This window comes from Plecotus auritus (genome assembly GCF_963455305.1).
Source record: "Plecotus auritus genome assembly, chromosome: 4".
NCBI lineage: Eukaryota > Metazoa > Chordata > Mammalia > Chiroptera > Vespertilionidae > Plecotus > Plecotus auritus.
The window spans coordinates 167,955,352-167,977,149 of NC_137775.1; the positions used below are offsets into that span (position 1 = coordinate 167,955,352).

The 21,798-nt window shown below is 39.6% G+C and overlaps 2 protein-coding genes across 6 annotated transcripts in view; one reads left to right on the forward strand and one right to left on the reverse strand.

Moving 5' to 3' along the window:
- Positions 1–7,699, reverse strand: part of RPA3 (replication protein A3) — a 53,352-nt gene extending 45,653 nt beyond the window's left edge. Inside the window, exons 1-4 of one of the 4 annotated variants that reach the window (XM_080666244.1) lie at positions 6,958–7,699; positions 5,542–5,616; positions 4,598–4,706; positions 3,724–4,093 (exon numbers count right to left, since the gene is read on the reverse strand). In XM_080666244.1, coding sequence (XP_080522370.1) covers positions 4,011–4,093; positions 4,598–4,706; positions 5,542–5,616; positions 6,958–7,059 — 369 coding nt within the window. In that variant the 5' untranslated portion in view covers positions 7,060–7,699 and the 3' untranslated portion in view covers positions 3,724–4,010. Of the gene's footprint in view, positions 1–3,723; positions 4,094–4,597; positions 4,707–5,541; positions 5,617–6,957 lie in introns of those variants that run through there. The other 3 variants (XM_080666247.1, XM_080666246.1, XM_080666245.1) reach the window with 3 other exon arrangements.
- The window catches only part of UMAD1 (UBAP1-MVB12-associated (UMA) domain containing 1), a 198,714-nt gene continuing 184,228 nt past the window's right edge, over positions 7,313–21,798 (forward strand). Inside the window, exon 1 of one of the 2 annotated variants that reach the window (XM_080666237.1) lies at positions 7,313–7,449. The gene's annotated coding sequence lies outside the window, so the exon portion shown is untranslated. The remainder of the gene's footprint in view (positions 7,450–21,798) is intronic. The other variant, XM_080666238.1, reaches the window with a different exon arrangement.

Sequence of the window (21,798 nt, forward strand, 5' to 3'; positions counted from 1 at the left end):
ATTTTCAATGGTTCTTTCAGCTTTCAGTATTGGCTACTCTTTGAAACTCTCCTTCCTTGCCTTTCATGATATTCTTTCAGTCAACAAGTAATTATTGAGTGCTTACTAGGTATCAGGCACCACTGAGTTTCTCCTGACTCAGTCACTCTTCCACTGCTGTTCCTTAAGTGTGCAGACCCCTCCTTCATCCCCCAGTGCTATGGTTTTCTCACTGTGTGTGCTGTTCCTTGATTTAGAAATACAATCCCTCCCTTGAAATGCTTGGGGCCAGATGTGCTTCAGAATTCAGAATTTTTGCATTTTAGAAAGGTCATAGATCTACCATATGTTATGTAATAACCTCCCCTGAAGAGCCCTACCCTCTAATCAAATATATTATTTCTTCAGTGAAGCATGAGCATTTACAGTTAAGTGATATAAAGACTATAAGCAGCCCCATTGCATTCTTTCAGGTTTTGTTGCCAAATGAGTTTTGTCCCAAATTTGGCAAAAAGCTTGTTGGTTTCAAACCATTTTAGCTTTTGAAAGTATAGAGAAGGAATTGGTAGATCTTAAAATATTTTAGGCATGGTCTCTCTCAAATCTCTGTCTGCTCCTATATTTCCAATGCCTTTTGCACATCTTCACTAAAGGGCCTATCAGCTACATAAATTTGTACTGAAGTGAATTTATTGCCTCCTCAAAAATTGACCTCATCCTTGGTTCTTAGTCTAAGCTCTTACTATCAATCACTGTGTCCTATGGAATCCAATATAATTTACTCTGAACTCCTTGCCTCTTATCCTTTGCCACTTCACATGTTGTGGTCCAAACTTTCATTCCCTCTCCTCTCTGCCTTGATTGGATAGATTTTTAACTACAAATTCTTTATAAGGACCTCTCCTTAGTGGAGAAGACTAATGAAAGAACTGACTAAATCAATTAGGGAACATTTGGCACAAATCCATTAGGGAACATTTTGCAACCATTAAAAAGGATGAGATGGCTCCATATGTCAATTGCCAAAACATATTCAAGGAGAAATACATGTTGCTGAATAGTATATCGAGATGCTATAGACAGTTTATCTATGTAGAGAAAGTTCTGGAAAGCACATCCATAGCAGTGTCCCTGGAAAGACATTAGGAACTTTGACTTTTCTAGTGTTTAAACAAAAGAAAGCTGATAAAAGGTTATCAGTAAGTTAAGTGTGATAAGGTATAAAGAAAGGAATGTAACATTAAGTACCTAATTCTGCTTGCCTAAGTTAGGGAAAGCTTAGATAATGTTTTCCTTGGGCACAGACATAGACTTTCCAGTCTGAGCAAATAGCAAGTTCAATACCATCCAGATCCTAAAGGGTCTATAGTGGGTTCCAGGAATGGCAACTGGTGCTGGAGGGTAGTTTCAAGGGAGTAGAATTTGAGACTGAGGTGGGCATAGTCAGATTGCAAAGTGCCTCAAGTGTTAATTAGAAATATAGACCTGACTGTGAGTGTCCCCCCACGTCCCATGTGGTTCAGGGTTCGGGTTCGGGCTCTGGAGGATGCTGCACAAAAATGAGAGACAAGAAATGATAATTTGGAAATTGGGGGCCAGGTGGAAGCCCAAGGAAGGACTCTGCTTTGCTCTGGCCTTGCCATCCCTTTTATTTGGGTTTGGGATACACCCATAGCCCTTAGGCAGGCAATTCCATAACAGGCAGACTACCTTATCAGTAAGGATTTACATGACTATCTGGTGGGGAAGTTGCTTCAGCTACCATTGTCTCGACTAAACAGTGGGTGCATAGCTCTGACCTTTGCCAGAGCTGTAAGGGTCACCAGCCTTCCGGGATCCCTGTCCACACTTCTCTGATAGTGAAGACAATGGGTGGTTTCCCGTACCTGACCTAGTCAGTGGAGATTCTTTGGAGGTTATTAGCTTTTTTAAAATACATTTTTCATTTTGGAGCAATTTTAGATTTACAGAGAAGTTGCCAAGATAGTAGAGATCTTGTATAACCCCTCACCATTTGTCTCCCTTCATGTTATCTTACATTACCATGGTGCATTTATCAAAACTAAGAAACCAACACTGGTATATTACCATTAACCAAACTCCAGACTATTCAGTTCTTTTTCTGTTCCAGGATCCTATCCAGGATCCCACATCATACTTCATTGTCATGTTTTCTTAGTCTTTTCTATGTGAGTTTCTTTGTTTTCATGAACTCAACAGTTTTGGGAGGTAATGATCAGTTTGTAGAATGTCCCTCAATTTGTGTTTGTTTTCTCATGATTTGACTGGTGTTGAGGGTTTTTGAAAAAACAAAAACAAAACAGGTGAAGTGCCTTTCTTATCACATCGTATTAAGAGGGCCCATGATGTCCATGTCATCATTGGTGATGTTCACCTTGATCACTTGGTTAAGGTAGTATTGGCCAGGTTCCTCCACTGTAAGCTTCCCAGGAAGTTTTCCTCTTCCCACACTTGTCTGGTTTTCATTTATTTTAATGTTTTTATTGATTTTTAGAGGAAGAGGGAGAGAGACAGATACATCAGTGAGAAACATTGATCAGCTGGCTTCCTGTATGTCCCCTACTAGGATCGAGCCCACAGCCTGGGCATGTGCAAAAGACTATATGATTCTATTTATATGAAATGTCCAGAATAGGCAAAACTATAGTGATGTGTTAGGTGTGTGAGTGGGGGGTGAAGGAATTGGGCTATAATAGGTAAATAGTATAGGTTTTCTTTTTTTTTTTTTTTAAATATATTTTATTGATATTTCACAGAGAGGAAGGGAGAGGGATAGAGAGCTAGAAACATCGATGAGAGAGAAACATCGATCAGCTGCCTCCTGCACACCTCCCACTGAGGATGTGCCCGCAACCAAGGTACATGCCCTTGACCGGAATCGAACCCGGGACCTTTCAGTCCGCAGGCCGACGCTCTATCCACTGAGCCAAACCGGTTTCGGCAGTATAGGTTTTCTTTTGGGGATGAAGAAAATGTTCTAAAATTGACGATGATTGTACAACTCTGTGAATACACTAAAAGCCACTGAATTGTACACTTGAAATATGTGAATTGTATATGAATTATCCTATATAATAAAGAGGTAATATGCAAATTGACCATCACTCCAACAAACAAGATGGCTGCCACAAGATGACCTGCGGGGGGGGCAGTTAGGGGTGACCAGGCTGACAGAGGAGGGCAGTTGGGGGTGACCAGGCCTGCAGGGGAGGGCAGTTGGGGGGGACCCAGGCCTGCAGGGAAGGGCAGTTGAGGGGGGGAACCAGGCCTGCAGGAGAGGGCAGTTAGGGGTGACCAGGCCGGCAGGGGAGGGCAGTTAGGGGCAATCGGGCCGGCAGGGGAGCAGTTAGGTGTCAATCAGGCTAGCAGGGGAGTGGTTAGGGGGTGATCAGGCTGGCCGGCAGAAGCAGTTAGGGGCAATCAGGCAGGCAGGCAAGCAATTGGGAGCCAGCAATTCTGGATTGTGAGAGGGGTCCCAGAATGGAGAGGGTGCAGGCTGGGCTGAGGGACACAGTCCCCCGCTCCCCCGTGCATGAATTTCATGCACCGTGCCTCTAGTATCTTAATAAAATTCTTATCAGAAAGCCAAGGAACACATGGCAGGGCAGTTATACTCATTCAAATTACACTCTTTAAAGCTAAAGTGACTGAACATACAGCTATTAAAGTCTAAGTTTGTGCTTGAATACCTGCCTAAAAAATAGTAACATGACCAATAGTAAGTACCATTTAAATTTTTATTAATAAAACAGAAAACTAAAGTCAGACAACTGCTTTGTTTTTGCATCTGATCTGACCATATGCCAGATAAGTGATTCTTTATGAGGAGGTAGGAGAGAACTGTCAATATACCAGTTTCATTAAAAATGGCGTACTGGAATATCTAATAAAGTTAGGTAAATGAAATTAAAAAGAGAACAAATTAAATATTAAAAATAACAAAAATCTATCCCTCAAATATCAGGGATCTCCTTTAATAGTCTTCCAGTGCAGCACATTTGCAATTAAGATCAATCATATTGCGTAACCCCCAAAGGAAAAAACTGAGGGAACTCATGGATAATTTTCACAGCTTCATTGTAAAGTCCAAGATCTGAAAAAAACATTTTAGCAAACATTTAATCTGCAGTGGAAAGTTGTAATATCAATTATTATCTAAACATTTCTACCTCTTTCTCTTTTACCTCCCCTTTAAAGGTCAACTTATTTTCCCAATCCATCTTCTAAAACTGAGATATGGACCATCATATTTATTTAACTAACTGTGGCTCCAAAAAATGAAAGACATGGGGGACAGGAGATCATCCACTGTATTGTTGTGCTTTAGGTATTACACATTATTTGATGGCTTTAATCCATATATTAAAACAAAACAAAAAGATTAACATTATTTTTGTTTGGCTTAAAAAGTTATTTCCACAAATATTAAACTTTACTGAGTTTCTTACAAATACACACACTACTTAGAAGCAGGGCAAAATGTACTCCCATTTTTGAGATCAGAAAATTCTACAGAAATTGAAAATGTAGCAGGACTGAGACTAAAGAATAAAATTTGTTTTTCTCCTAAATACATGAAACTAAATGTTTTATTTACCAAAAGGATGGTTATCTTCTTTAAACTGGACATAAGATGAGCACATAATGGTTGCCTTGGCTGTTACTCTTCCAACTACTTCCACAATTCCAGAGATTTCTTCATCAAGCTAGCACAAAGAACAAAAAACCAACTTCATGTTATCACATTTTCAGTTGATAATTAACTCGGAAAATTGTTGTATCTTTCATTTCATGTAACAAATTAAAAATTTACCAACGCCAAAACTGAAGTGCAACCTGTTAAAAAATGTTTGAGTACTTGCTGTCAGCATGTCACAAGTCCTGTTAACCTTTAGCTATAGCTCCAGGTCCAAAGATACAGCTGAACATTTAAATTGAAGACAAAATCACAGAGATACTGAAGACTGTCCACCATTTTTACAAGGAGTAATTTGTTCAAAAAGACCAATGAAAGGAACCTTCTATTTATTATCTTGCACAGTATATTCTGTATACATTAACCAAACAACATATGCATTTGTCTTAATAAAAGACAAAGAAAATGTAAATATAAAATGTAAAAACAAATTAAGTAACAACTGAAAATATATGTAAACAAAAACAGAAAACAGGATTTAAAAAAATATCATCTTCATGTTTTCTTAAGGAAGAAAAGTGATTTAAACCAAAGATTTACCTTACATGATTTTATGTCATGAGAATTGTCACCTGGTATTTAATCAAAAGACATGAGAATTGTCACCTAGTATTTAAGGGATGTATTAAAAAAAAAAAAAAATCACGGAGTCCAAATAATCATTGGTTAGACATGTAAAAGGGAAATAGAACGTAATACAAGGACAAAAATTGACTTCTACAGCCAGGGAAGTTTTACAAGCTGATCCTTTATACATCCACTCCAAGAACCAAAAATATCAGCAACAAACCAAAACAAGATGTAGAATTAACTCTAATATGCATACAATTAATACTTGAACGTACAGGCTCCATCAACTCAATGGTTGCACTTTTCCCTTCTCCATCTGAAAGAATAAACATTTTTCCAGTGGGATGAATCTAAAAAAGAAATACACAATGAAAAAAATCCAACATAAACAAAACCTTTAAAATCTAATTAAAATAAAAATATTAGACAAAAGATGGGTAGGTTGACCCAAACTTTTGTGATACATGTGTGCAATCGTTTTTGAAGTTTATTAGGTTCAAATTATAATCTTGTGTTACTGTATCCATTCAAACGACCCCATTATATTTCAATTTCCAGATTAACACCTTTTTTAGTACAAATATGTCCTGTATTTTTATTTGCTATATCACACAACCCTATGCTAAAAACTAAAGGGAGTCCATACTATCTAAAAATGAACTCTGCCGGGACCCATGATTTAAATAGTACATATTCCATGGAGGGTATGTTTTAAAAATCAGGCATGATTTAGTAAAGAGAATCAGTTGTCAAAAGATCTGGGTTCTAGTCTTGTGAGACAGCTGCAAAGTGTGCAGTCAGATCTGTTTTGAGTGCTAGCTTTGCTACCTGATGTGGTCTTGAGCATTTTTTGTTTGTTTGAATCTTTTTAATTATTTTCTTTTAATCTTTATTGTTTAAAGTATTACATAGGTTCTCTTCCCCCCCCCCCCCCTCCACTTCCAGGCCCTCACCATTGCATTATGTGTCCACGGGTTATGCATACATGCATACAAGTTCATTGGTTGATCTACACTACTTCCAAATTTCCCTACCTGTGAAGTCAGAATAACATCTATTTCAAAAAGAGGTTGTGTGGCTAATATTACTAAGCCTTTATATAATATTCGTTTTCTTTCAACTTTCTAACCTGGTTCACGATTCTGAGACTTTGGGCCTGTTTCTCACCAGAAGGATGAAGGAGCTGCACTCTTAACGTTGGGATAAGATAACAGACAGCTATGGGATCTGGAAGGGACAATAGAAGAATGTTTTATAGAGAAGTGATTTCAAGGAAAAACGAGGTTTGAGAAGGAGAATTGCACAAGAGAAGAAAATCAGACTAGCCGTCAAGTCTGGCTAAACTAAAATATCAAGAAAGTAGATGTGGGAGTCAAGTCTACAATTTCTTTTACATAAACACAAACAGAACCAGGGTGGGGGCGCTAGAACTTAGAATGGAACGCATTCGCAAACGTTGCTATTTCGCGCCATAAAAGAGGCGCCAAAATGGGGCTGCAATAGCTATAGAGTGCCAAAATAAAGCAATCGGGAGCGCAGTGATGCTAAGGCTTTCTTTCTGTCCTCCTTCACCCTCCGTTGCCCGTCCTAAGGCCGCCCCCAGGCAGTCAAGGGGTCCCTTCCCCTGCCGCCACCCCACCCCCCCCCCCGCCACGGACTACCACCAGGGACCGGGCGGCGAGCGCGCACACCTTTTCCAGCCTCCCTACGAAGCAGACGGGCCGGTCGATGGACTGAGCTAGCATGCTGGCGTTGATACGCGACTTGGGCAACTCCATCACCTCCACCATCATTGCAGACAAATCGGCGGCCGGCGGGAAACCTGCGGCGGAGTGAAACAGCGGCTGGCCAGCGTCTATGGGTGTCTGGCACCAATCGGCGGAGACCAGCACTCTCGCTCCACTAATAAAACGCGCGGAAATCTCGGTGGGACTCAGGCTCTCCACCAAAGGGAAAGTGAAAGGAGGGACGCGAACGGAAGTGGGGGATCTGCTGCTTAGTGACGCGCGGCGTCCCGGAAGTGGCCCGGTCCACGTGGGAGAGGGCAGTGGAGGCGGGGCTTGGGCGGGGCGGGGCGGGGCCTGAGGCTCCCTCCGCTGATCTCCGGCCTCCCCGAGGCAACTTGACCCCGGAAGCAGGGTGTCGGGCTTCGGTGCGGCGGGACCCTGCGGTGCGATCCTCAGGTACCTCTTCTCGCGGGAGGCCCCGCAGCCTCACGCTTTACCCTTCTCTCCGCTGACGGGTGAGGAGAGAGAGGCGGAGTCGCTGCTGTGCCCGGCTGTTCGCATTTCCCCGTTCCCCCTCCGCCAGGTTCTGCGTGCGAAGGGCGTGATTCTTGCCTATGGAAACGTAGCGATAGGGTTGTTTTTGATACCCGCCCTCCTAGGAATGGGAAGTGGGGTCGTCAGTGATCGCCGACGCCTTTGTCAAGCCGCCGGACGCGCCGAGGCGGAGAGCTGATGTTTACTTCCCAGGCTGCGTCACTTTCCCTGTCCGTTTCCCCACCTGTAGGAAGAGAGGCCGATCTGATTACCGCCAAGACCCGTTCTGGTGCCCACGATCTGGCCACGCTGCGGAGGGGCAGGTGTTCTCACCTCCGTGTTAGCGGTGTACTGGAGCATCTGGGAGTGGGTCTCAGGGGGAAGGACCTCTGGACTAGGATAGGGGACGAATTTAAATTACTGCTCGGTTCTGACCAGCTGCGCTTCCTGATACATAATTTCCCATCCGCAAAATGAGGGGGTAGATAATTTACTGTTTTGCAAAGTAAATTGCAACTATTGTCCATATGGTTCACGGACCTTTTTAACTCCTCTGCAATCTTTCCCCCATTGCTCTCCGCTCCCCAGGACTCTGGAGGGGAGATCTGGAGATGTGGAATAACCTGTTTCAAGGAGATCTCACTGGCTCATGTGGCTGTTGATTTTCGTGGTTTATTATTATTATTATTATTTGTTTTGTTTGTTTTTGTGTTGTGTGTGTGTGTGTGTGTGTGTGTGTGTGTGTGTTTGCTGATTGGTACCTTACTTGCCAGGGATATTCCAGAATGAGTGCTCATAAAAATGCCTGCCAACAGTGCTGCAGAAATTGGAAAACACTTTTTACTGGATATTACTATTTTGGGGGAACTTAGTCCATGAGTTTGCCTAAGGCACCTTAGTTGACATCTTTCAAATTCAGGGACCTAGCATGAGCCTTAAGCAAATAAGATCCTTTTGAGACTTCACTGCAGCAATTTAAAATGGAAATCTAATGTACCATAAAGGATAGCCTATCTCATTGTTTACTTAGCAGCACATATATTTGTCTTTGATGTTGCTATCACTAAAACAAATCTAAACAATTTTGTTAATCCATACAGGGTGTATGTCAATTGGTCTATAAAAAAGTTGTGATTCTATTGGTGCAAATCAAAGTCTATTTTATATTTTTTCCGAAGACTTAATGTCTTTTGCACCTTATTATTGCTTTAGAAAACAAGTCAATATGCATTATATAGGGTAGGGTACGCATGAATATAGTCTTTAATAGCAATCCTTAAAGTACCAGATGCTAATATCATTGTTTTATTACAGTTAAAAGACCACTCTTACCTTCCAACAGCGTTCTAAAAAGCAAACAAAATTTGGAGACAAGCAGGAAGATAATTTAAAACAGCCTTTTGGATATATTTTGAGTCACTTAAAATTTATTATCTAATAATACATCATATAGAGAAATGTAAATATGGCCATTATGTATTCACTGCTTTCCAGAGAGATTGAATGAACTCATTCAGCTTAAGAAATGGACCTTTACCAATTAGTAGTTTGTACTTTCTCAATTAAGTCCTTCTCCCTACCAGCCAGAAAGCCACACTATCTGGAAAACACTAAGCTTTTCTATATATTTTTATTTACACATGCAGACATTCCTAAATGGAATGTTGTTTAGTTTTTGTCAATTTTGACCTTTATAAAATTGGAGTCATACCATATATATCTTCTGAGTTGTTTCTTTTGCTTGTTTTTGAGATTAATCCATGTTGACACATGTAGGTGGAGTTCATTCTTTTAATTCTTTTTTGCTGTATTGACTGACATTTTGATTATTTGAAGTTCATTTCTATTGTGTACAGGGCTTCTGTGAATATTTTGGTACATATTTGTTGGCGCACTTATGTAAAAGTATATCAGTAGAATTGTTGGAACATAGGGTGTGCATCTTCAGCTTTACTAGTAAAACCAAAATTTTCCCCAAGTAGTGGTACTAGTTTATTCTCTTATCAGGAGTTCCATTTGATCCACATTTTTTTGTCAATGAAGTCCCCCCTGCTCCCCTAAACTTATGGATAGGAGATGTTTCATATTGTGGTCTTAATTGGCTTTCTCTGATTACTAATGTTGTACAGCTTTTCAAATATTTATTGGCTATTTGTGTTTACCGTTTTTTTTGTGTGTTTTTTTTTTTTGGGTTTGAGGATTTTTCTTATTGATTTTTGAGAGCTTTTGTATTAGTGTGGATAGTAATGTTGCATTTACTAGTTTAGGCCTTTCAATTTTTTTCATTCTTTCTGTCTTTCTTTCCTTTTTTCTCCTTTCATTGGAAAGAACTCCTACTTTTAATATAGTTAAAATGCTTTTCCCTGAAGTTTTAAATAGTTGAAAAGGCAATTCAAAAAATCTAATTTAAGAATCATTTCTTAAAACAAGCTCTATATTTTTTAAAAATTTGAAATAGTTTTATCATTCATATTCAAAACTACTGCATCATTTAGAATTGAGTTTTCATGTATGTTGTCAGATACCCAATTTCTTTGTTTTGTTTTCATTTCAATTGTCCCAGCATCATTTTTGACTGTGACCTTTTGCCATTGACCTTTGATGTCACCTTAAGTTTACATATATGTGTGGGTCTGTTCCTAGGCTCTCAGTTCTGTTCCGTTCATCTATTTTTCTGTCCCTGCACTAGTACTCACTCTCATCAACACTGTAGCCTTGTAACTTTGATGTCTTGATGGAAAGTTCTTTTACCTTGATCTGTTCTTCAGGAATGTGTAGTTATTCTTGGCTCTTTACAATTTAACATATCAGGTTCCATAGAAAACTGAGTTGGGATTGGATCACAATTGCATTTGAATCCTTGGATTGATTTCAGAAATAACATCATAATCACAACTCTTACTATTCTTGTTATTTTGGTCCTCTTAAAATCTTTCCAAAAAGTTTCTTAATTTTCTACATAAAGGTTTTGACTTTTAGATTAGATTTATTCCTAGGTAACTTGTTGCTATCATAAATGCTTTTTTTAAAATGCTTTTTAAAACATATATTTTTATTGATTTCAGAGAGGAAGGGAGAGGAAGAGAGAGATAGAAACATCAATGATGAGAATCATTGATTGGCTGCCTCCTGCACACCCCCTACTGGGAATTGAACCAGCAACCCGGCATATGCCTTTGACCAGAATCGAACCCAGGACCCTTCAGTCTGCAGGCCAATGCTCTATCCACTGAGCCAAACTGGCTAGGGCTATAAATGGTATTTTTAAATTAAAGATTGTTAACTGATTGTTGCTGGTATATAGAATGCATTTGACTTTTTTCTGGCCATCCTGCTAAAGTCATTTCTTGTAATTTTCTATAAGATAACTTTGCTATTCATATGTGAATAATTTGTTTCTTAACAGTTCTTACACATTTTATTTTTCTTGCTTTTCCCCAGATTAGAACTTCCAGTACCATTTTGGTGTTTCAGTTAAGATGGGATTTGACTGCATAAGTAAAAGTGTCTTAAATATACAAAGGCTGTCTTTGCTGTGTAGCTCAGTTGATTAGAGCGTTGTCTCAGTATGCCAAGGTTATGGGTTCTATCCCTGATCAAGGCACATATAAGAAACAACCATGGAATGCATAAATAAGTGGAAAAGTAACCTCTCTCTCTCTCTCTCTCTCTCTCTCTCTCTCTCTCTCTCTCTCTCGTTCCCTGAACCTACTGCTGCAGGCATGTCCCACAGGTTTTCATAAGTAAATGTTCATCATCATTAAGTTGTAAATATTTTCTAGTTTCCAACCTATTTCTTCTTTGACTCCTGGTTTTTGTTTCCAGATGAGTAGGTTTTATTTATTGAAGTTATTAGTTTTGTTATTAATTTCTAATGTAATTGCATTATCTTTCCAAGTATATGTGAGTTGCTTTAAGTCTTATCAAGTACATGGACAATTTTGGTAAATATTTCATGTGTGCTTGGAAAAAATTGCATTTTTCAGTTGTTGGATCAAGCTTGTAAATTGCATTGTTCAGCTATTTCTATGTTATTATCTTTTGTCTGATTAATATCTCAATTGAGATAATTGTGCTAAGTATCCAACAGATGGTAGCAATTGGCAGTTTTTCCTTGAATTTCTGATGACTTGTACTATGTATTTTTGAAGATTGGTTATTCAGTTCATACAAGATTAGGATTGTGAAGTAAGTGGTTAAATGAAGTAATGAGTATCTCAGATCATGCTTTTTGGCTTAAAGTTAATTTTCTTTTGGTTTGTAACCAGCTTTCTTTTGTTTAGAATTTCTTTGTTGTATTATTATCCATCGTGTACTTCACCTAAGGGCTTGGATTACTCATTGCCTCATCTCTTAGGTGTTTATCAGGGCTGACTTGGCAGGTCTAACTCAAGGGAAGAACAGACACTTTTTTAACCACGAGGCTTCCATTATAACAGAATTGCCCAAATGTGTGGAGGCTAGGTTCCTCTCTATGGGAGCACTAGAGTTTGGTGGATGATGAGTGTTTTGTACTTCTCTGCTTGTTATGTTTCCTCAATAAACCTTATTTGATATTTATACTGTGTGGTATTTGTGTCTGTATTGGCCTTATGACTTCCAGCTTTTCTGTGTCCGTAAGTTTTAGGTGTGTCTCTTGTAAATATTGCCTGTAGCTAAAGGTTTAACATTTCTATATGTTGTACATTTACATTGATTGTTGTTACTGATATTTTTTGAATTACTTCTATAGTCATTTTGTGCTTTCTGTGTTCTGCTTTTTAAATTTTTCTCCTTTCTTGGGATAATCTAATTTGCCAGCTCTAGTCAGTTGTCCATATGCCATCCAAACAGCTATGGCGTGGAAGGAGATTTGGGGAGGACTGGGTACAAACATGACTACTGAGAGTTTACTGTGTTGAAAAGATGCCCAAGGAGGTTGCAGTAACCCATAATGGGGATTGTGGTCAGCTGAACTCAAGTACTAGTGGCAGTAGGAATAGAGAAAAGCCACAAGTTTCATGAGATATCATGAGTTGCAGGACTTAGTGTTTGGTGGACAGGGAGAGGGTGAAATTAAGGTAATACGGTTTTGTTTCTAGCAGCTGTTCGGACCATCATGCTTTGAGGTGGAGAGTAGAGTAGTTCTGGGAAGATGACTCAGGCGTGGACATTGAGTCAGTGTAGCACAGAGTGAAGAACATAGACTTAGAGCAAACAGCCTAGTTTAAATCCTGATCCTTTCACTTAAGTGATTTCCGGACAAATTATTCATCCTTTTATAGTTGCAATATTTGTATTAACATGGGAGGTAAAGCTTCATATGATTGTAAGCGTGAAAGAAAATTGTGTTTGTAAAGCATTGGGCACAGTGCCTGGGTACACTGAGTACTTCAGTAATAAACTACAAATTATAACTGTTACTAGCACTGCCAGATTGTCCTTGAGTATCTGTTGGACATCTTAGTGATGATGAACAGTAAGATAGTGAAGGGTGAAGGAGACCATGTTTCCCCTGAAGGAAAGAAGTGCGTGGGCTTGTCTGAGAGTGGGGATCCTGAATCCATCTGGGTTTTACGCCATTCTGCTCAGCAGCTTGGATGTAAGAGATTGTGGTTTTTCACAACCATCTGAATATTACCAAGGTGTTTTCTCTACTTATCAACAGTTTCTTGTGGAGAATAATCATCAGCGAGATAGCCTTCTTAATCTTTGGTTCCATAGTTTCCCTTCTTTATGTTGATTTATTCTGGTAATCTCTTATTGAAGGAGAGACTGGGTGGGTGAGATTACCTTAGTCTCCCTCTCTGAACTTATTGCATGCAGCTTCTTGTTCCGTGTCTAAAGACAGATGCACACGTTCCTCAGCTTGTTCAGTTCCCACTGGCTACTGGCGCTCATCATATGTGGGTGTGCTGGGCTGAGCGTCTGAACATAAAGGAGACCTCCTTCCTTCCTGGAGCTTTTTCTGTCTGGGAACCTGTTTTACAGTCTTCTTGGGCAGGTACAAACCATTGACCTTTGAATGGAGGTGGATGATCTCCCGAGAGAGGGGTCAGGATAGGGGAGGGAATCTAGTTCTGCCGACTTTAGATAGTAAAAATTTTCAGGCTGTGGGATGTCTGGCAGCTGATTTTTTCCCTGGCAGGTACAACTTCTGTATTTTAGAATTAAATTTAGGCATTGGGAATGGATGGAATACTTTCCCCATCTTTGTGGTTCACTCCCCAGTTTTAGTTTGCTTGTTTATTCACTTACTCCTGCATTCCTTGGAGAGAAGTAGCAGCATGTGGCAGAAGTACAGTTATGAACTCTTGGTCAGTTGTACTTCTTGGCCTATCCCTGTTGATTGTGCTGTTCATGGAAATTTGACTCAGACTTTGCCACATGGTTGAGGGAGCTGTTGCCAGCTATTGTCTTGTGTTATATTTATGTGCACTTTGATGAAAAATTGGGAAGAGAGGAGGACCAGGATGGTGGCATAGGTAAACACCTAAACTGCTGCCTCGTACAACAATTTCAAAACTACAACTAAAAGACAAAACGTCTATCACCCAGAACCATGGGAAAGCTGGATGAGTGGAAGTTCTACAACTAGAAGGAAAGAGAAAAGGGCATTGAGACGTGCACAAGCGCTGAAAAGCTGAGGTACGGAGGCGCGCGAATCGAGCTGGCGGCAGGCGACTGGGTGTGCTGCTTTTTTCAACCCAAAGGGAGACAAGCTCCCGATTACTCTGAACTCCGGTCTCTGGGGAGACGCTGGGGACCCAAACTCCTACGGGGAGAAGCTGGACTGTCTGCCATCGGGTCAGAAAGTGAGGGTGGCTTTCTTGCAGAGTTGCGCCCAGCAATCATTGTTTACTGAACTGGGGCGCGGGACGCAGGTACTTAGAAACGCGGAGACGCAGAGACAGCTGACTGGCAGCCATCACTCTTTGCCACGCCCTAGCCTAGTGACTCCCTGAGACCCCGCCCCGCACAATCTACAAACCCACCCAAGCTCCATGCAGCGGCTTTTGCATATAAATGGTCTGCCCTGTTGCAGCTTAACCTAACAAACTGCAGCTCTGGTCAGACAGCTCCAAAACCTCCTAATCCCAAGCAAAGAGGACAAAACTAGTTCTCGCTGTAGCTCCTGCTGGGTGGCCTCAGACAGTAGCTGACCTGCACCCCATTGGAGATCCAGAAGCTAGTGTATCTAGTGGTCAGTGTGAGACGACACCAGATTTCAACTACTCACATCCATAAGTGACACATTCAAGAGGCAGACTCAGTGAGCACCAAAGCCCCACTGAAACAAGTCCTGCCCCATAAGTGTGTCTCCAACACAGCAGTTCTTCCATTATAGACACAGCGGGTCATCACAGCCAATTGGCCTGGAGGTCAGTTCCTCCCAGTGTACCAACAGCAATCAAGGCTTAAATACACCAAGACTTTGCACTCAGCCCACAAAGGGGTGCACCAAGAGTGTCCACCTCAGGTGATAGGCTGAACCACTGGTCACGACCTTCCACAGAAAACCACTCCATCAACACAGGGAAGCAACAAAATGCAGAGATAAAGAAACATGTCACGAATGAAAGAAATGGAGGAAAGCATACTACTGGACATAGAGTTCAAAACCACATTTATAAGGTTACTTAAGAATCTTCTAAAAACCGCCGAGAAACTTGATGAGACCTCCGAGGAGCTTAGTGAGACCTTCAAGGACCTTAATGAGAATGCCAAAAAAATGGAAAAGGACCAGTCAGAAATTAAGCATACACTATCTGAAATAAAGAATATACAGAAATTCAACTGTACATCAAAGGACCCCAAGAATCAAACCAAAGATCTGAAATATGAGGAAACAAAAAACATCCAACCAGAAAAACAAAAAGAAAAAAGAATCCAAAAATATGAAGATAGTGTAAGGAGCCTCTGGGACAACTTTAAGCGTACCAACAGCTGAATTATTGGGGTGCCAGAAGAAGAGAAAGAGCAAAATATTGAAAACCTATTAGAAGAAATAATGACAGAAAACTTTCCCTACCTGGTGAAAGAAATAGATTTACAAGTCCAGGAAGCGCACAGAACCCCAAACAAGAGGAATCCAAAGAGGACCACACCAAGACACATCATAATTAAAATGCCAAGGGCAAAAGACAAAGAGAGAATCTTGAAAGCAGCAAGAAAAAAACAGTTAGTTACCTACAAGGGAGTACCCATACGACTGTCAGCTGATTTCTCAACAGAAACTATGCAGGCCAGAAGGGAGTGACAAGAAATTTTCAAAGTGATGAACAGCAAGAACCTACAACCAAGATTACTCTACCCAGCAAAGCTATCATTCAGAATTGAAGGTCAGATTAAGAGCTTCACAGACAAGAAAAAGCTAAAGGAGTTCATCACCACCAAACCAGGATTACATGAAATGCTGAAGGGTATTCTTTAAGAAGAGGAAGAAGAAGAAAAAGGTAAAGATAAAAATTATGAGCAACAAAATGACAACAAATACTTACCTACCAAGTGAATCTAAAAATCAAGTGAATAAAAAATCTGATGAACAGTATGGACTGATGAATATAATAGAATCAGGGACATAGAAAGGGAGTGGACTGACAATTCTCAGGGGGAAGCAGGTATGAGGGTTGCAGGAAGAGATTGGACAAAAATCTTACACCTATGGATGAGGACAGTGGCGGGGGGTAAGGGCATGGGGAGTCAGGTGGAGGGGAGCTATGGGGGGGGGGTAAAAAGGAACATCTGTAATAATCTGAACAATAAAGATTTATTTAAAAAAATTAAAAAAATAAAAAGAATTGGGAGGAGGTACAACAGTCAGCTTTCTTGTTTACTCAGGAGTCTACGTTTTCAGACAAATAGTAATGCTTGACTAGACTTGTTAGCAACTTGTTAGCCTCTTGCATGCCTGGTGCTAGATTTACACAGGACTCAGCACCATACTTTGTGGTACTGGCTTTGAGAGAGGTGATAGAGAAGTAGCCCAAAGAGGCAGCAAGAAGATTGGATATTTAGACAAAGTGTCTTTGTCTAAGTGTCCTTGAATTTAAACAAAGTGTCTTGTCTGGTTTTGTTTCTGTAGGGCCTACCACTGTGCCTGGCCAGTATTTACCCTTCCAAACATGTTGGTTGGATTAATTAAAAGTGAACAAACAACTGAATTATTTTTTGGGGGTGGTGGGGGTAGGAAGTAAAGACTTGATACTGCAGTTAGATTGTATTGAAAGTCAAGTGATGCAGATTTCTAGTAGACAATTTGGGGGGTGAGACCTTTTGGAAGCTGAATACAAGGGTTCCTGTTGTGTGTTAAATGCATTTAAGTGAGCAAATAGAGCAATTGAAAGACCGACACTGAATAATGTTTTATTTTTATTTTTATTCATTCTAGGTTTTCCCTGCGCTATAGAGAGTGTAAAGAGGTGTGACCTTACATCGGATGACTTCCTTCTCCCTTAGGACATTATTTAAATGTGTTTATTCATCTAAGATACTTGTTTTATGTGAAGAGATGTGTTTTGTTACAGTTGTCTGAAGTCTTTTTAGTATGTTGTGTTTTTTTTTTTTTTTCATTTCAGAGTTGCAACATTGAATGCAGTGGGTAGAAATTAGTATTGTATAGGTAGGTTCAGTGTTATTTAAGCCAAAATCAAAATGTGTTTTGTTTTTTGTGTGTTAGAATTATGTCTGTAATTTCATTAAAACATAAAAATACATCATATCATTGTATCATTAATTTAGAAGAGTCGGGACAACACTAAAGTCTTTAAATTATATTCGAGACCCAAATTATATAAATTACAAGTACAGTTTATTTATAAGCTCCAGAAAGCAACAACTTTATCTTCTAAATGTCTACATCTCCCCACACTATTTAGAAAAAATAATCCATGTGCTCCCATGTACTGCATTAAAGAGAGGGAAATTGTTGTTGTTCTTTTTTAAATAAAACCTCTTGAAATTAAGATGTCTTTGGCTAAAGTGTATCATATACTAGGTGATCACACCCACCCACAGAGAAGTAGGTTACAACAAAGAATTATCTGGACCAAAACACAAAGAATAAAGAGGTGGAGAAACCTGGGTCTAATGTACTGGGAGACTACCCCCTCCCCTAAATTAGTAGAATCAGAGGAGACTTTATTATACTGTTCTATTTTTCTTTTTTAAAATAAGGGACAGTAGAGGGAAAAGGTAGTCATTTTTTACCACTGCCAGGCTACTATTTCTGATTCTGAAAATAATAGGGTAATTAAAAGGAAAACAAACAAAAATCCCCAAATCCAATAACAGAAGTACACAAAACTTCCCTGTTAATTTTACTAGAGACTTTGGGGGTCATATTTATTTACAAAGTAATGAAGGTGGGTCAATTTCTGTGAGGTTTTTACCTTAGTGAGACCATTCGATGATGGGACGCAGCCTTGGGCAAACTACGGCCCGCGGGCCGGATCCGGCTGTTCTATCCGGTTCTCTTGCTCTCCCCTCCACTCCTTTACTTTGAATTTATATTAGTTCACTCAAACACTCCATCCGTGCTTTTGTTCCGGCCCTCCGATCCAGTTTAAGAACCCATTGTGGCCCTCGAGTCAAAAAGTTTGCCCACCCCTGGACTAGGGTCTGAGAATAATGAAGGTTTTGTTCTAAAATTTACTTGGGCCAACTTGTGACTGTTCAGGATGCCTTTATCATATACTTGGAAAGCAATTCTGCTAGAGAAAATTCCAGAAAGTGAATAATTCCAGATAATGTAATGCTTCCAGGATAGCAGAATTTTGTTATTCTAGTGATAGCTAATGATTGCAAAGAGTTTCGGGTGGTGGGTATCTTACAGGAGTGATCAGTAGCTGGCTGTTGAGATGATCAAATGAAGCCTGTGCTGCTCTCCATGGCAACAAGGCCATGTTAAAATCATCCCTTGTGATAAACTGGCAGCCCCTCCACCCCCAGTACTCTTTCAACCTAGATTTCTGGTACTTTAAGGATTTCATGTTTGAATCCTACATGTCCCATTTCTGAAAAGCTTTTCTGCCTTTAATATAATATGAAATAAAATAGGAAAGGATTTAAACTATAAGGATCAAGAAAAAAACTATAAAATCAAGAAAAAAAAAAAAACCCAGCTTAGCCTCTGTTAAAATCTACACTGTGAAGTTCCAGGGAGCTCTTTTGCCTTCTTCCAGAATCCTCCCTTGCCCAATGCTTTATAATCATGCACTTGTAGCTCCAGACCTCTGACTCTCTGAGTAGTTTAGATGTTCTGTTTTGGCTAAAAATAATATGTGTATAATTTCTGAATTTGCTGAAAGCAACTATACAGTCATATTAGGGAAGTGAGTTTTATTAGATCATGTAAATTCAAATTTTTAATGACTGTTATATATGCGCATGATGTTACTTTTCCAGTTAGGTGACCAGTGAACTGTTAGGAGTGTTAAATTAGTGGACAGGCTTTCTTAAAAATGAGGCTGCCACCACCACCTTGTATTCATCTGGATATGTTAGAAAAGCTACACGAGTGTGTTCTGGGCGCATCTCTGAGCTACTCCAGGCCAGTGGAAATGGAAGTAAGAGTTCAAGGAGAAAAAGAACAATGTAAAATTTCCTGCTGTCATAAGAGAACTTGTTCATCTATTTTTTAAATGGTTGATGGTGTATATAAAAAGGTTATAGTGTTTATAATTCATTGGATAAATGTAAAAGAATGATATCTTGGTTTTATTACAACATAAATATTTATAACATGCTAGAAATTACATCCTTTATAATTCTGAATGGAAAGTTTTAGATGACAACTTAAAAAGTACAAGGGGGGACATGTTTTCAAAACATTTTTAGGGGATATGTGAGCACCAAAGTATGATTAGTGGCTTTGAAAATTTTTGCTGGCAACCCAAATTAAGAACTACATTTCAATGACCTTGTCCATGTATCCAAAAGCAAATGTTCGTAGCACATTATCAGATGTGATTCTCTCTCATAATATTTATGCTTCTGCTTCCTTTTCTCCTTTTCTTTTTCCTGTTTCATTCTATTAATAATTCTGGCCATGACTCAGTAGATTGAGTTTACATCCTCTAAAGAGTTTGGACCTGGAGTTTGAAAAACATCTATGGATCCAAGGTTCAGTTCTTTGTTTATGTTATTCCGTGAGTGGGTTGTTGTTGTTTTTTGCCTTTTTTTGTGTCTGAGCATAAATCAGAGAGGAGGTGGAAATAAACTTATGTTAATACTTTAATTTCATTAATTGCCTTTCAAAAGTTCTGTGGAGTTCATATGTGACATCAGTTTACATGACTTTCCCTGCTCCCCTCTTCCTTATCCTCCCAGATATTACACCAATTTCACAAAGAAAAATACTGAGGTGGGATGGAAAGACAGGGGGAGAATCTTTGGGATCCTAATTGGTAGTCTGAAGTTAATAGATACATTTTTAAACAGGATAACATCACATCTTTCATACAAATATTAAAACCTGTCAAAGACGTTACTCATGCCCTAGCTGGTTTGGCTCAGTGGATAGAACGTCAGCCTGTGGACTGAAGAGTCCCGGGTTCGATTCCAGTCAAGGGTGGGTGTCTGGGTTGCAGGCTTGATCCCCAGTAGAGGGCGTGCAGGAGGCAGCCGATCCATGATTCATCATTGATGTTTCTCTCTCCCTCTCACTTCCTCTCTGAAATCAATAAAAATATATTTTAAAAAAAGACATTACTCATTAATTAAGGAAGGAATTAGTAAGATATAATGGGTACAAAAGAGAACTCAAAAGTATCACTCAAGCCCTAACCGGTTTGGCTCAGTGGATAGAGCATCAACCTGCGGACTCAAGGATCCCAGGTTTGATTCTGCTCAAGGGCATGTACTTGGTTGCGGGCACATCCCCAGTAGGGGGTGTGCAGGATGCAGCTGATTGATATTTCTATCTCATCAATGTTTCTAATTCTTTCTCTCTGTAAAAAATCAATAAAATAAAAAAGTATCACTCAAAGTATTATTTATAGAAGAATGAGGGGATGTCCATTTTATAAATGGGTGCAAAACTGGTCACTGTCCTCAGGACAGAAATTAATGCAGTCTTCCAGATACACTTCTGTAGTCAGGGCTTATTTACATGGCTGTCAGTTTCACACACATTACCTCCGATAGAGTTACTGCATAACCCAGTCAGAGAAAACCGGGTGAAGATAACCAGATAGATGAGCTAGCCGGAATAGCCACTAAAAGCCCAAGTCCTTCACAATTGTTCCTTATTGTGATTAGATTTACACTATTAAACACATTCTTATTGGTCTAAAATTTTGCCACCTGAAGGCCAAATCCAGTTTGAAAAGGATTTAGGTGTTCTACAGAATATTTTTAAACATTTTGAATTTGTTGCTATCCTTTGAAAACCAGATTTTTCAAAATTGTAGGTTTCCAGTTTGTCTTGAAAAATCAAACTTGGTAACACTGTGCCCACATTCCTTTATGGAACTGGTTGGCGCTGCCAATGGTGCCTTCTATTATTTTTTTTTAATTTTTAATATAATGGGTTCAAAAGAGAACTCAAAAGTATCACTCACAGTATTACTGTAAAATAACATGATATTCAGCTTAGAAAAAAGCAAATACTACAAAAAGAACCATAGATTGAATAAATATAAACTGGTTGTGCATCCTAATAACAACTATTAGGTTTGGTGTATTTGCCATATTTTCTTTCTAAGAATATACAAACTTACTCTCTTTTCACACACACAAAATAGAAATTACTTTTATGATTAGAAACCCTGCTTGTTTCATTTGAAAAAGCAAGTAAATGAGAAAAACTACCAGACAGGATCCAATGGTATAAGACAAATACTTCAGCTAAAAGGTTATCTCTCAGAGGACTGGTGACAGAGCAGCAGTTCAAGTCCCAGGCCTAGTCCCACACACAGGCATTACAGGGGAGAACCTTCTGACACAGGCAGCTTGAGACCTTCAAGCTACATTTCCCAATGGTTCTTTGATGCCTTGGGATCCTCTTCAGGGGGAGGGATGCCTTTAAGCCATAGTTTCAGTCTGGTCCCTTTTTTATTCTGTTGTGGTTTATGGTGACCATAGCAAGTGCAAATCTGATCACAGCTTTTCCCAGCTCAGCACCTTCAAACGCTTTTTCACTGGTTCCTCAATCTAGATCTCACAAGCCTTTTAGGAAAGGGCTCTTCCACTGGGCTCCCTGGGCATCTCCCACAGGTGCCTTCTTTAGACTAGGCCATCACTCTCCTTCACTCCTTGTCTCATAGAAGGCTGGTTCAAAACCATTATACT